This window comes from Lepidochelys kempii, chromosome 3, assembly GCF_965140285.1.
Source record: "Lepidochelys kempii isolate rLepKem1 chromosome 3, rLepKem1.hap1, whole genome shotgun sequence".
NCBI lineage: Eukaryota > Metazoa > Chordata > Testudines > Cheloniidae > Lepidochelys > Lepidochelys kempii.
The window spans coordinates 57,363,843-57,377,889 of record NC_136382.1 but is presented as its reverse complement, the minus strand read 5'-3'; the positions used below and the strand labels follow the sequence as shown (position 1 = coordinate 57,377,889).

Below are 14,047 nucleotides of genomic sequence, written 5' to 3'. Positions count from 1 at the left end.
GCTACAGATTTGCTCACTAACTCTCTGACATAGAAATCGACAGGAAGTGCGGAGCGGAAACGTATTGTACATCTTTACTGATATTGGTTAAGACGTATCACGCACACTTAATCATTATCCCGCTAGTAGTTTTATTTATATATATACACACACACACACACACACTACATTAGAAAATTTTAACCGTAGGCCGAATATAATGGCAGAGGGCATGCCTCAGCGTTCCTACACTGTAGAAGAAAAACTAGCTGCAACAGATTGAGTAAATAGTGGAGAAACCCAGGCCAAAGTTTCAAAAGCTATTGGGATTGCTGAATCTACTCTCCGAGGATGGCTAAAAAACGCATCTAAACTGAATAGCTTTGTACAAAATATCGATTCTGCCGTGGGGCTTAAGCGAAAATGTGTGCGCTATTCAGCAAAACCCACAATAGACAAAGCTATGCGCACGTGGTTTGCTCAGGAAAGGCTGAAAGGAATGTCGCTAAGTGGTCCAATTCTTCAAGCGCAGGCGACAAAATTTGGAAATTTAATGGGGGATGAATCATTCCAAGTCAGTAAGGGGTTTAAAGGTCGTTTTAAAAAGCATCATGGCATAGCGCCGATATCGATTTCTGGAGAAAGCCGATGGGCCGATGAATTGGCTGCGAACACGTTTCCCACCAAGTTAAAATCTATTTTACAAAATGAAGACTACCATGAAAAACAACTTTTATAATTGTGATGAAACAGCTTTATTTGCAAAACTGCTATCTGATAAGACTTTAGCCTTTAATTACGAGACACAGAAAACAGCTAGATTTAAAAAGATAAAAGATCTTGTGACTCTTCTTTTTTGTAGTAATAAGATGGTCAGCCATAAGCTTGCCCCTCTTCTTGTTGGCTGCTTTCATAACCCTAGCTGCTTTAATCACCTCAGTAGAGCCAAACTGCCAATAATATACGCTAACAGCAAAAATGCTTGGATGACAAGACACATTTTTGATGACTGGTTCCACAACAGCTTTGTTTCAGCTGTTCGTAAGCATGTGCAGTCGAAGAAACTCTATGCCAAAGCACTTTTGCTACTTGACAATTGTCTAGCCCATCCTCCAGCTGAATCACTGGTATCGAGCGATGGAAAAATTTGAGTGCTATACCTACCATTCAACACAACATCAAATATTCAACCTTTTAGACTAGGGCATTATTCAGAATTTTAAAAACAATTATCGACGGGAGCTGATTTCGGCAATCATGTCATGCACGTCTTTAGGCATTTCCGAATTCCTGAAACAATTAAACATGAAGGAAATTATTTATTTAGTTAAAAAAGCTTGGGACGGAGTAAAACAAAAGCCCATTGAAAACTGCTGGATGAAGGCTCTTGGTGATGCTTTTTCTGTCAAAGATGGCTCAAACTTGGAAAACTCCAGCAGTGGCACTGATTCAGAGCCAGACTTCGAAGGATTTTTGAAAGAAGACATCCTACAAACACGCACACAGACAAAAGAGGATAAAGGTAAACTTCTCTTTCAAATGATAAAACAGGGGTTGGCAACCGACGGCACACAAGCCAATTTTTAATGGCACGCTGCTGCCTGCCGGGTCTCAGCTGCCGGCCCTACTCGGCCTGCTGCCAAACCCAGGCCAGCAGAGGGCTGAGTGGGGCCGGCGGCCGGGACTCCGGCAGGCAGCAGTGTGCCGTTAAAAATTCTGCCTGCCCCGGCACGCTCTTCTCCTCCTCTCCCCTACATATGACAGTAGTTTAGTTATATAATATATAGACTTGTAGAGAGAGAGACCTTCTAAAAAACGTTAAAATGTATTACTGGCACGCGGAACCTTAAATTAAAGTGAATAAATGAAGCCTCGGCACACCACTTCTGAAAGGTTGCCAACCCCTGTGATAAAAGATTTTAGTTTGGATACGTCACCAGAAATCATTACCAAGTGGCTGGAAATGGATGAAGATTGCCCGACTTCAGAATTTCTGTCCGAGGAAGAAATATTAATGCGCTGCGAGGCTATGTTGGACTGCAAAAGTGATGGCGAGAATTCTAATAATGCAGGCCTAAATGACAATAATGACGACGTTGAAAAGGTCAGAATTTCACCCACAGAAGCCCTTAGTGCTGTAGAAACTGTTGTAAGATTTATGGAGAGCAAAATGCGGAAAATATCGAAATCATTCATCTGCGGTGAATGACAGACTTCATAAGAAAGAGAAAAAAATGTGAGCCAGAAAGAGCGGAAAATAACAGCTTTTTTTTCTAAGTGAATCATAGACACTTTTTTCAGCATGGTCCTCTTAACCTGCAGTCCGTTAACACACGGTCGTGATGGCTTGACTCCCGACATCCGCGCATAAACGGGTCTGTACTGTAGTTAAAAGGAAACCAATAACCCATGTTGGAACTTGAACACTAGACAAACGTAAAGGTGTCTTAAAAGGGTTAGAAAAAAAGGTTTTGTGTCCATTTTGAAAAGTGTTTGTTTTTTTTTAAGATGTAGAAAGAAGACCTGAAAGATAAGGCTTGCTTATTTTTAGTCTACTAGTATTTTCACCTTTGGATATATAAGCAATGTCAGTCTGATCTTCTGGTTTTGCTGAAGGAGCTTGGGAGCCTAGAGGAGGGGTATTATGAGCTCTCTGGAGTGTGGGGTGATGGGTGATCACTTGTTACCGAGCATGATCATCTTCCATGGGAGTTATGGGTCCTCAGGTGGCTAATAAGGCCAATCTTTGAACCACAAGCTCTATTACAATGAGAGCAGATGTTTTCAGGCTCAGCAGGAGGCTGTTGACCATGACTGGAAGCCATTCTCTCCTTCCTCCTGTGCAGTGTGGGGTACTGAATCTTTAACAACAGCTTTCTTTCTCTAGAGTGTCCTGTGGATATTGGAGTTAAAAAGCTGTTAGTAAAAACAAACAAAAGTTTTAAATGTCTGGGAAAAGACTAATTGTAAGGGGAAGGATTTTAAGACTTTGTCTACACTTGAAGCATGAACTGGTTTAACTAAATCAATATAAAAATCAATCTTGCTAAACCAATGCAAACCCCGAATGTAGATTCATTTAAATGGAGTTATCCTTGCTTAAATTGGGACTGACTTAACGTCAGGTACAGTGTAGGGTTGTGCCAGTTTAACAAGACTGATTTTTAACTTGATTTCGTTAGATTGGTGAACTTTTCTGGGAAAGACAATGTCTTAGGCAATCTCTGGTGATGCCATAATGTCCATAGCTTTCCAGTAACAATAGAATCTTACAGGGTAGACAAGACCTACATTTCTAGGGTGAAATCTGGCTTCACTGGACTTAGTGGCAGAACTCATACCTCTGATGTCAAACATGATTGCAATCAGTGTTAAAATTAATGGTTATAACCTATTTAGGAAGGACAGAGTGCCATTCCCCCTACCCTTTTGCCCACTTAGTGTCAAAAATAGAATTAACTGTTTTAGCCACTGATAACTTGGAAGAAAATGGTCTTGAATGCTTATGGATCAATGTCCTAACATATAATGAACAAGATACGGTATTAAGTGATTTGGTGGTTTGTAGCAGACACCAACTGAGAGAGGAGGACAGCAGGCTCCTTGCACACCTGTCTATAATGTGTAGGGGAAAAAAAGCCATGTGATCATGGGCGACTTCAACTTGAGTGACACATGCTGGAGGTCTCATGTTGGCAGTACTAAAACATCTTCGGAATTTCTAAATATTATACATGACAATTCCTAACTAAAAGCGTTGTCTCCAGCACAGGGAAGTTCTATATTAGACCCTATCTTAATAGATAAAGAGGAACTGATCACAGAGCTAAAGTTTTTATGGTAATCTTGGTCAATGATCCTGATTTAATGACATTTTGTAATGTGCAAACAGAAGAAAGTCTAGACCAGTGATATATAGATGTAGTACTTTAAAAGGGCAAATTGCACAAAGATGAAGACAACTCTGAGCCAGAGCAGTTGGGAGGAAGAATTTAATCAGAAAAATGTGAATGATAATTGGGAATTGTTTAAGAACACTTATGAGATGCCCCAGAAGTCACAATCAAGGAAGAATGCCTCATTGTTTAGAGGGGAATTGAGGTCAGCTATAAAAATATAAAAGAAAGAGAAAAATGATAGTATTGAATATAAATTAGAAGTGAGGAATTGTAGAAAATGGATAAGGGAAGCAAATGTACACAAGGAAAAATCTACGGTCAGCAGAGTTAGACAATAAGAACGAGGTTTTTTTAATATATTAGGGAGAAAAAAGAATCCTAACAATATTATTGGCCTATTACTAGATGGAAATGGTAGAATTATAGATGATAATGCTGAAGTGTTCAGTAAGTATTTGTTTTGTATTTTGTTAAAAAACAGATGATGTAGTCATATCATGATAACACTCTTTCCATTCCACTAGTATCTTATGAGCATGTTAAACTGCAGCTATTAAAGTTAGATGTTTTTAAGTCAGAAGGTTTGGATAACCTGTATCCAAGAGTTTTAAAAGAGCTGGAAGAGTAGCTCACTGGACTATTAATATTGATTTCTTTAATAACAAAGAATTAAAGGATGGAAATATAATTAATGCCAATCAACATGGGTTTATTGGGAAATAGAGCCTGTCAAACGAACTTGTTTTTTTCTAAATGAGATTATACATTTGCGTGATAAAGGTCATAGTGTGATGTAATATTCTTAGACTTCTATAAGGTATATGACTTGGTATTGCATGACATTTTGATTTAAAAAAAGAAAGATATCAAATTAACATGTCAGCCAATAAATGGATTAAAAGCTAGCTAACTAGCTAATTACAAAAAAATTGCAAATGAGGAATCATTGAACAGGTGTGTTTTTAGTAGGATCCCGCAGGGATTGGTTCTTGTCCCTACACTTTTTAATACTTTTATTAATGACCAGGAAGAAAACAAATTAATCACTGATAAAATTTGCAGATGACACACAAATTTGGGGAGTGGTAAATAATGAAAAGGACAAGTCACTGATATAGAGCCATCTGAATTTTGCTTGGTAAGATGGGCGTAAGCAGCAATATGCATTTTAATATGGCTAAATGTAAATATATACATCCCGGAACAAAGAATGTTGGCCATATTTGCAGGATGGGGGACTCCATTCTGGGAGGCAGTGACTCAAAAAGATTTGGGGGTCATGGTGGATAATCATCTTAACATGAGCTCCCAGTGTGACGCTGTGGCTAAAAGGGCTCATGCAATGCTGAGAAGCATAAACAGGGGAATCTCAAGTATGAGCAGAGAGGTTATTTTACCTTTGTATTTGACACTAGTGTGATCACTGCTGGAATACAATTCTGGTGTCCACAGTTTGAGAATGTTGATAAATTGGAGGGATTCAGGAAAGAGCTACTAGAATGATTATGAAAGGATTAGGAACATACCTTTTAGAGATAGAGACTGAGCTCCTTGAATCTTTAACTTAACAAAGAGGAGGCTAAGGGGGGGTCTTGATTACAGTCTATAAGTACCTACATGGTGGGCAGATATTTAATAATGGGCTTTTCAGCCTAGCAGAGAACGGTCTAACACAATCCAATGGCTGGAAATTGAAGCTAGACAAATTCAGACTGGAAATAAGGTGTACGTTTTGTAACTGTGGGAGTAATTAACCTTTCAAACAACTTACTGAGGTTTGTGGTGGATTCTCCATCCCTGACAATTTTTAAATAAAGATTGGATGTTCGTCTCAAAGATATGCTCTAGGAATTATTTTGGGGAAGTTCTATGGCCTATGTTATATGGGAGGTCAGACTAGATTATCATAATGGGCCCTTCTGGCCTTGGAAACTATGCATCCATGAAAGGAAAACATCATTCCCACTATTTTTTTTTCTTCCAAAAATTAAAACTGGCCATTTTTTAGGCACCATGTGGGGGTGGGGGGAAGGCACAAGCCCAATTTTGTTGTCCTCTACAGGCCACTTTTTAACACATCTAAACATACTTATTGTGCAATCCTCATAAGACAGGCGTTTGTGTATGTGCACTTCCAATCAGAATCAGGATTTATTTCTCTTCCAGAGTCTGTTACTGGCTTCTAGATACAATATATTCTGATATAGACCTCAAAGTTGCATGTATGTTTTTATAAATGACTGTATTTTACAGACTGTAAAATAAACATGCCATTCTACCGTGATGGGCTTCTGCAGTCATGATGCAAGCGCATTAAGGATTTATAGAAAGAAACACGTTAAAACAACAAAACATCTTTCCAGAGAAAAAATCTACCACAGACGTCTGTGCTTTTCTTTACCGAGGAAGAGATTATATAGGGTTTTTGTGTTTGTTTTTTGTTTTGTTTTTTTTAGGTGCTTCATATCTTAAGCAACACTGGTATTAACAACCTTATTTCTCTCAGGATATTCCCAGTAGACTTGAAGTGACTAGAGATCTGAAGAACTAGCTGGCAGTGAGAGAACTTTGGGGCACATATAGCCTCCGAATACCAACTCTCTAGGGTTGAAATCTGGAAACACTGACTCTGTTGTAAACACCTTGTGGTGACTGGAAATGTCTAGGTTTTGCTTCCCCCATTTACAAAAAAAGCACAGCCTGCTGAGAAAACTTAAGTGAAATCACCCTGTGCCTCCTCCTTCTTGCAGATGCGTACTACCCGCAAAGTATCCGTGTGGCCTGTGGGACTAGTGGGAGGTCGACGGTATGAGCGCCCTGTAGTGGAAAATGGGAAAGTTGTTGGCTGGTATACTGGCTGGAGAGCAGACCGGCCGTTTGCCATTGATATGGCAGGTAAGTACTGATAAAGTAGTTCTATAGGATATATGAACACAATGTCCTGTTTGTACTCATGAACAGGCCTAAAGCATGTGTTTGCTTTTGAAGTGGTCATCCTTAAAATGAGGACAACTCTGAAAATTTCCATTGTTTCCTGTGGAGTTCTTGATTCTGTAGGTAAGAATATTGCTGAAAATGGTTACATCTTTTAAAACAGCAGAACTTTTGAAGTGCAGTAATTATACACAGCCCTTCTGGTTTTAAATATCCTACAAGTCTTGGCATGCACATTTTCTCCAATTAAATAGTTCTTTGATAATAACACAATATACTGTAATTTGCTTTAATTTTATGTGATAATTTTGCTTTTATGTTTGATTAAATTGTCTGTAAATCATTTAATTTTGCAGGAAGCCTATGTATTTCATTGTGTGATCAACACACACTATGCAGTGTAAATGTAGACGCTTCGTAAAGCTCATGTTGTAAAATGCTACTTTATCATGAAATGATTCATTTTCTGTTGGTTATGTGAAACGATGACCATGATAGCTGTAGATGGATATGGTTGAAACACCGGGCTTAGGGGAAAAATCACTGACAACTTTAGCCAGCTAGATAAAGGCAGAAAAGCTTTAAAATTGATCTCATCCATCTTCTACTGTGAAGTTAGCACACCACATAGCTGTGCCTAGCTGTCAGCCCATGCTTGGCCAGTCTTTTGTGTATAAATCTCAACTGCTGACAGAATCTCCTGTGTGCAGAATTCTGACTTTTGATATAGCAGTCTTCCAGCATGGTAAACTTTTTTGTACTTTAAAAAACCCCTCTGCATTATTTTTCTTGTGAGGGATGGGGAGGGGAAGAAAGGAATACAAAATGACCACATATTTTTCTCTTGACACTTGGTGTGAAGGCACGTACTACTCCTCTAAGGCAGAGGTTCTCAAACTTCATTGCACCGCGATCCCCTTCTGACAACAAATATTACTACATGACCTCAGGAGGGGGGAATGAAGCCTGAGCCCGCCTGAGTCCCGGAGCCCCAGATGGGAGGGCCAAAGCCAAAGCCTGTAACCTGAGCCCTGCCACCCAGAGCTGAAGCCCTTGGGCTTTGGCTTCAGCCCTGGGCAGTGGGGCTCGGCTTTCGGCCCCCGGCCCAAGCAAGTGTAATGCCAGTCCTGGGGACCTCATTAAAAAGTGTTTGTGACCCACTTTAGGGTCCCAATCTGCAGTCTGAGAACCGCTGCGCTAAGGGATAGCCAGGTGCTCACAACCAAAACAGGCTGGTGGGGGTAGGGGTCGGGGGTGGGACTCCAGGATTGGCCCTTCCCTAGGCCTCTTGGATTTCACAGACCTTTCCCAGGGGTATCCTATTTCAGGCCTACAGTCCAAAATGATTTATAAAGAATATGAATGTTTAGCCTCTAAAAACAGTAATAGAAAAGTAAAGGTGGTTAAAATAATTCCTAACACTTTTTTGGAGACACTAGCAGTTTTGAATAATAAGTGATCAATATTTGGTACATTGAAAGTCCAAAGTGTAGGAACATTTCAAGTAAGATAAAGAGAGCAATTGGCCTTAAATATCTACTGTAATATTTTTTGTCCTGCTTAGTGAGATGATAGCTGCACTACTCTTTGTGAATAGGACAGAGCTGGGATTCTCAGTCCCTGAGCCACTGCAGTGTTGTCAGAACGAGGTGCAGTGTGGTTGGGGGACACATCTAAAAGAGCAATCCCTGTCTGTAGAGTTTTAGAGACACACTGGTAGTATGCTGTGCAGGTTGTTGCTTATGGGAATTCAAAGGATGATAGGAAGGTGTATAATTCATTAGCTACAGGCAAAGGCAGTTAGACAACATAAGCCCAGGGAATCTCACCCTTAGATGAAGAGGCATATGAAAAGTTGATGAGTTACCTTGGTTTATACTTCGAGATCATTGCTTTGAAAGTCAGGGGATACACTGGTGTAAATATGGGGAAGAAGCAACACCAACAGAGAGAAGTATCTGCTCATATTTTTAAAAAGCAGCTAATGGAAGAAGGGAGCATGGAAACGAAGTTGCAGATGTTGAGAGGAATATGAAATGTTAGAAAGCAAACCTCTTAGAGATTTGTGAGAGAAAATTCTTTTCACCTGCATCAAGTGGTTTTTTTTTAAATTTCCATTATTATTTTTATTTTATTAAGGATCAAGTTTTTTCATCATCTTTATTTTGGCAAAGTAGCAGCTAGACTCAGTGCCTGATCTGGTAAACAGTCATGTCATGTTTGCAAAGGTGTTGCTACTTCATCATTAGGCGGAGACACAGGGTGGAAAGAGTAAGAGTGGTATATGTAATTGCAGAATCAAGCAGACATTTGAAAATGAATGGTGTCCATCTGCAGGCATTTTGACCAGTACTAACGGTCAGGTCTTCGGTGAGTGCTTGCTTATTCCATGCTAGGTGTGTGCTTCGCATGCACAATTGCAGGAGATTTTTTCCTCATTGGTACCCATAGGACCACCTCTAGCACCCTCTGGAGCCACGTGCGTATGCAGTGGTATAAGGGGCACTGCCAGCCCCATACCATCTCAGCTCCTTCTTTCTGCCTGTGATGGTTGCATGGAATGCTCCTTCTTGCTCTTGCAAGGCCTCTTTCCCAGTGATTTGGACTTTCTGTTGTATATTTATTGTAGTCAGTCATATAGTAGTGTTAATAGTTGTCCCTGTTGTCAAGGGACTTTCTCCCAAGGGCTGGGCATGCCTTGGTCTCCGGATTTCAAGTCGTGTACCTCATGTGGCAAGCCAATGCCAGTGAGTGACCCACACTCTATCTGTCTAAAGTGCCTCAGGAAAATTCAGGTTAAAGAGAAGTGCCAGATTTGCAGGGGTCATGCACACAAAAAGACAGAGACATTCATTGGAACACTTTACTCATGGAGGCAGCCCTCAGACCAGTTTCAGAGCTGAGCCGCTCTGAATTGGTGCCGAGCACTTTGACTTCCATGCAAAGTGTTCCACTGGCACCGTGCTCTTCCGGGCACCCTTCTCCATTCTTGATGCCGAAGACGCAGCATAAGAAACAGTGCACCGAGAGGGCACTTTGCGGTGCCAAAGAGTGGGAAGTGACCAGTGCAGTGAGACCCACACCAGGCTACTTGTCCTCCCAGAGCCACTGGTGGCTCTGCTGACTACACCTAGAGTGCCAAGTCTAATCTGGGTGCCACCCTCTGATTCTTGGAAGCCGCAGTGGGGCCATGCGCCTGTGGACTTGTTCAACCCCGGAGGCTTTCCAAGGCGGCAAGGGACCTTATGTCCCTCCCGATCTAGCAGACCCCTCAAGGCCCCCTGCCAGCCAAGGGATAGAGGGAGCAAGGGATGGTGAGCTCCACTGCAATACTGACCACTGCGACACCATCCAGGGACAAACCCTCCTGTGGTCCTATGACAGCGGTCTACGGCCCGTTACTGGTCTCCACCTCCCCGGCACCGCCCAGAGGCGGAAGTGGATACTGTGCCACCCGGTCTTCCAAGAGAAGAATCCTTTTTTTGGAGTCCGAAGGGGAATCCTTCACTCCACTTAAGACCTACCGGTACCCGGCCTAAAACCCGGACTTCGGTACTCGCCCCCTGGCTGGCGCCTGGCCACTGGGTCACTGGCCAATGCAGTGACAGTATTGGAACCTGTGGGAGTTTCCCCTGTTCTCTGGGCCTCCTGTCCCACCGCTCATACTCGGTGGTATCAGGGGGGCAAGCCATCCCGTCTGGCATCAGACCCTGACTCCGGTACTGACGTCCAAGAAATGGCCCCAATGGATGTGGTGGAAGAGCAGGCGGACCCTCACCTATTACAGGCCTCCTCCTCATCATTCCCAGATGAGACGGTTGCAGGTCCTAGTAATGACTTCAGGGCCCACCAAGAGCTCCTGAAAAGGGTCACCACAAACTTGAGACTGGAAATGGAAGAGCTCAAGGAGCCTAATTGACATCCTGGCTACAGCAGCTCCCTCCAGAGTGGCTCTGTCAGTTAACCAAGTGGTGATGAGACTTGTCATGGTACTATGACAGACTTCTCCTTCTCTGCCCCCTATCTCAAAAAGGGCAGAGAAGAAATACGCTGTCCTATCCAGTGGGTTTGAATACCTCCACCCAACCCCCCCGCCCTCTGTGGTGTTGGTGGCAAATGAGTGGGATAGATGGGGCAGTCGAGTGTTACCCCCAAAAATAAAGAGGCCAAGAGACTGGACCTGTTCAGACGTAAGGTTTGTTCAATGGGCAGCCTCCAGTTGCATCTCTGATCAGCAGGCTCTCCTGGAGAGATACGATTGTAACCCATGCGACTCATTGTCCAAATTTAGAGACTTGCTATGACAGGAGTTGAGGTAGGAGTTCACAGCCATCCTAGAGGAGTGCAAAACAGTGGCCAGGACCTCCCTCCAGGTGGCTCTGGATGCGGCTGACTCAGCAGTCTGGACTATGGAGTCAGCGGTCACCATGTGGCGCTGCTTGTGACTCAAGTCATTGGGCCTCCCTCAAAGTGCAGCAGTCCATTCAGGGCATCCCTGTTCTCAGTACAGACTGACTCCAAGCTTCAAGGACTTGAGGACTCCCCTTCGCTCCTTGGGCCTTTATACACCTCCTGCCTCCAGGAAGCATTTTAGGCCCCAGCAGCCTCCCAGGTTTGTGGCACTTCCCAGGCAGGAGCCCTATAAAAGAAAAGGGAAGGGCTATAAGCGATGCCAACCCCTACTTTCTATCTCAGCCTCCCAGTGAAGCTCGCATAGGTAACCTGGCGGGGCCAGGGAGGCCTTTTGAAGTACACCCGAGGACAGTCTACCAGTCTGATCGCCAGATCCATCCCCCACTGCCTGTCACCCTTCAGCCCAGACAGGTCATATATAACATCGGACAATTATATGCACTATAGCAGCTGGTTACACCCTCCAATTTTCGTCCACTCCTCCTACCTACCCCCTGTCCCTCTTCAGGGACCCTTCTCATGAGCAGCTTCTTATCCAGGAGTTGCAAACCCTTCTACACGTGGGGGCTGTACAGGAAGTTCCTTGAGACTTGAGAGGGAAGGAGTTTTACTTTGATGTTTCCTAAACCCGAAAGTCAAGATGGGGGGTGGCTATGGCCCATCCTGGACCTGTGTTGCCTCAACAAATATCTCAAGAAGCTGAGGTTTTGCATGGTCTCTCTGGCCTCCATCATTCCCTCCATCAGTCCCTCCCTGGATCCAGGAGACTGGTATGCCACCCTCGATTTAAAGGATGCTTATTTCCACATCTCCATCTTCCGTGGGCACAAGAGATTTCTCAGGTTTGTAGTGGGTCAACACCATTATCAGTTCACCACTCTTCCCTTTAGCTCGTCGGCAGCCCCACAGATCTTCATGAAGCGCATGGTGGTGACAGCAGCCTTCCTTGGAGTTGAGGCATGCAGGTCTACCCATACCTCAATGACTGTCTGGTCAATGGTCAATCTCATGTTCAGGTCCAGCGCAGTTCAGTACAGTACGAGCCACCTTCCAGGTGCTGGGTCTGTTGGTAAACGAGCAGAAGTCAACCCTGGTCCTGGTTCAGAGAATAGAGTTAATCAGGGCAGTACTTGACATGACTCGGGCCAAGGCCTTCCTACTGGAAGCCGGATTCCAAGCTTTTTGGACCTGATCTCCAAAGTCACGACCCACCTGATGATAACTGCTCAGGTCTGCCTCAAAGTATTGGGGCAAATGGCAGCATGTACCTATGTGGTGCAGTACACAAAGCTATGCCTCAGACCCCTCCAGATGAGGCTTGTGTCAGTCTATTCCCTGAGCAGACACTGCCTGGACTCAATACTCATTATTCTACCTCCAGTCATCGTTTTGTTGACCTGCTGGAGAGACCCAGGATCACTAATGATAGGGGTACTCTTCACTGCCCCTCAACCATCCATTACTCTAGTCTTGGATGTGTCAGACCTAGGGTGGGGAGCCCACCTCAGCAATCTCAGGGCTTGTCCTGAGTAACTGCTTGTATTGGAGCTTGCTTTGAGCAAGCAAAGGTTCTGCCTCCTTGCCATCGTGACCACCCATTCCACAAGAATCCAGGCCTTAGCAGCAGTGTTCCTCGTACAGGTACTAATCCAGAGCAGTAACCTGGTCATTGGTTCATACCTTTGCATCTCTGTACAGCATCTCTCAACAGGCCCATAATGATGCCAGTTTTCAGAGAGCAGTGTTGCAATCAGCACATCCGTGAACTCTGAGCCCACCTCCAGGGTTACTGATTTTGAGTCATCTAGCATGGAGAGATCACAGAAAACTGGAAAAGGGCAAATATAGTGCCAATCTATAAAAAGGGAAATAGGGACAACCTGGGGAATTAAAGACCAGTCATCTTAACTTCTGTACCTGGAAAGATAATGGAGCAAATAATAAAGCAATCAATTTGCAAACTTCTAGAAGATAAGGTGATAAACAGTCAGCATGGATTTGTGAAGAACGAATTGTGTTAAACCAACCTGATAGCTTTCTTTGACAAGGTAACAAGCCTTGTGGATGGGGGGAAGAGGTAGACGTATATCTTGGCTTTAGTAAAGCTTTTGATACTGTCTCGCATGACCTTCTCATAAACAAACTAGGGAAATGCAACCTCGATGGAGCTACTATAAGGTGGGTCCAAAACTGGTTGGAAAACTACTCTCTGGGAATGGTTATCAGTGGCTCACAGTCATGCTGGAAGGGCAAAACAAGTGGGGTCCCGTAGGTATCAGGTATGGGTCCAGTTCTGGTCAATATCTTCATCAATGATTTAGATAATGGCATATAAAGTTTGCAGATGATACCAGGCTGAGAGGGGTTGCAAGTGCTTTGGAGGATAGGATTATAATTCAAAATGAGCTGGCGAAACTGGAGAAATGGTCTGAAGTAAATAGGATGAAATTCAATATGGACAAATGCAAAGTATTCCACTTAGGAAGGAACAATCAGTTGCACACATACAAAATGGGAAATGATTGCCTAGGAAGGAGTACTGTGGAAAGGGATCTGGGGGTCGTAGTGGACCACAAGCTAAATATGAACCAACAGTGTAACACTGTTACAAAAAAAGAACATCATTCTGGGATGTATTAGCAGGAGTGTTATAAGCAAGATATGAGAAGTAATTTTTCCGCTCCACTCTGCACTGATTAGGCCTCAACTGGAGTATTGTGTCCAGTTCTGGGCACCACGTTTCAAGAAAGATGTGGACAGATTAGAGAACGTCCAAAGAAGAGCAACAAAAATGATCAAAGGTCTAGAAGACATGACCGATG

At 43.3% G+C, this 14,047-nt stretch overlaps 1 protein-coding gene across 4 annotated transcripts in view; it reads left to right on the top strand.

Annotated features, from left to right (window-relative positions):
* The window catches only part of B3GAT2 (beta-1,3-glucuronyltransferase 2), a 68,340-nt gene that overhangs the window by 18,654 nt on the left and 35,639 nt on the right, over window positions 1–14,047 (top strand). For 3 of the 4 annotated variants that reach the window (XM_073336388.2, XM_073336386.2, XM_073336387.2), the window contains exon 2: window positions 6,629–6,773. In XM_073336388.2, coding sequence (XP_073192489.1) covers window positions 6,629–6,773 — 145 coding nt within the window. Of the gene's footprint in view, window positions 1–6,628; window positions 6,774–6,866; window positions 6,936–14,047 lie in introns of all 4 variants that reach the window. The other variant, XM_073336384.2, reaches the window with a different exon arrangement.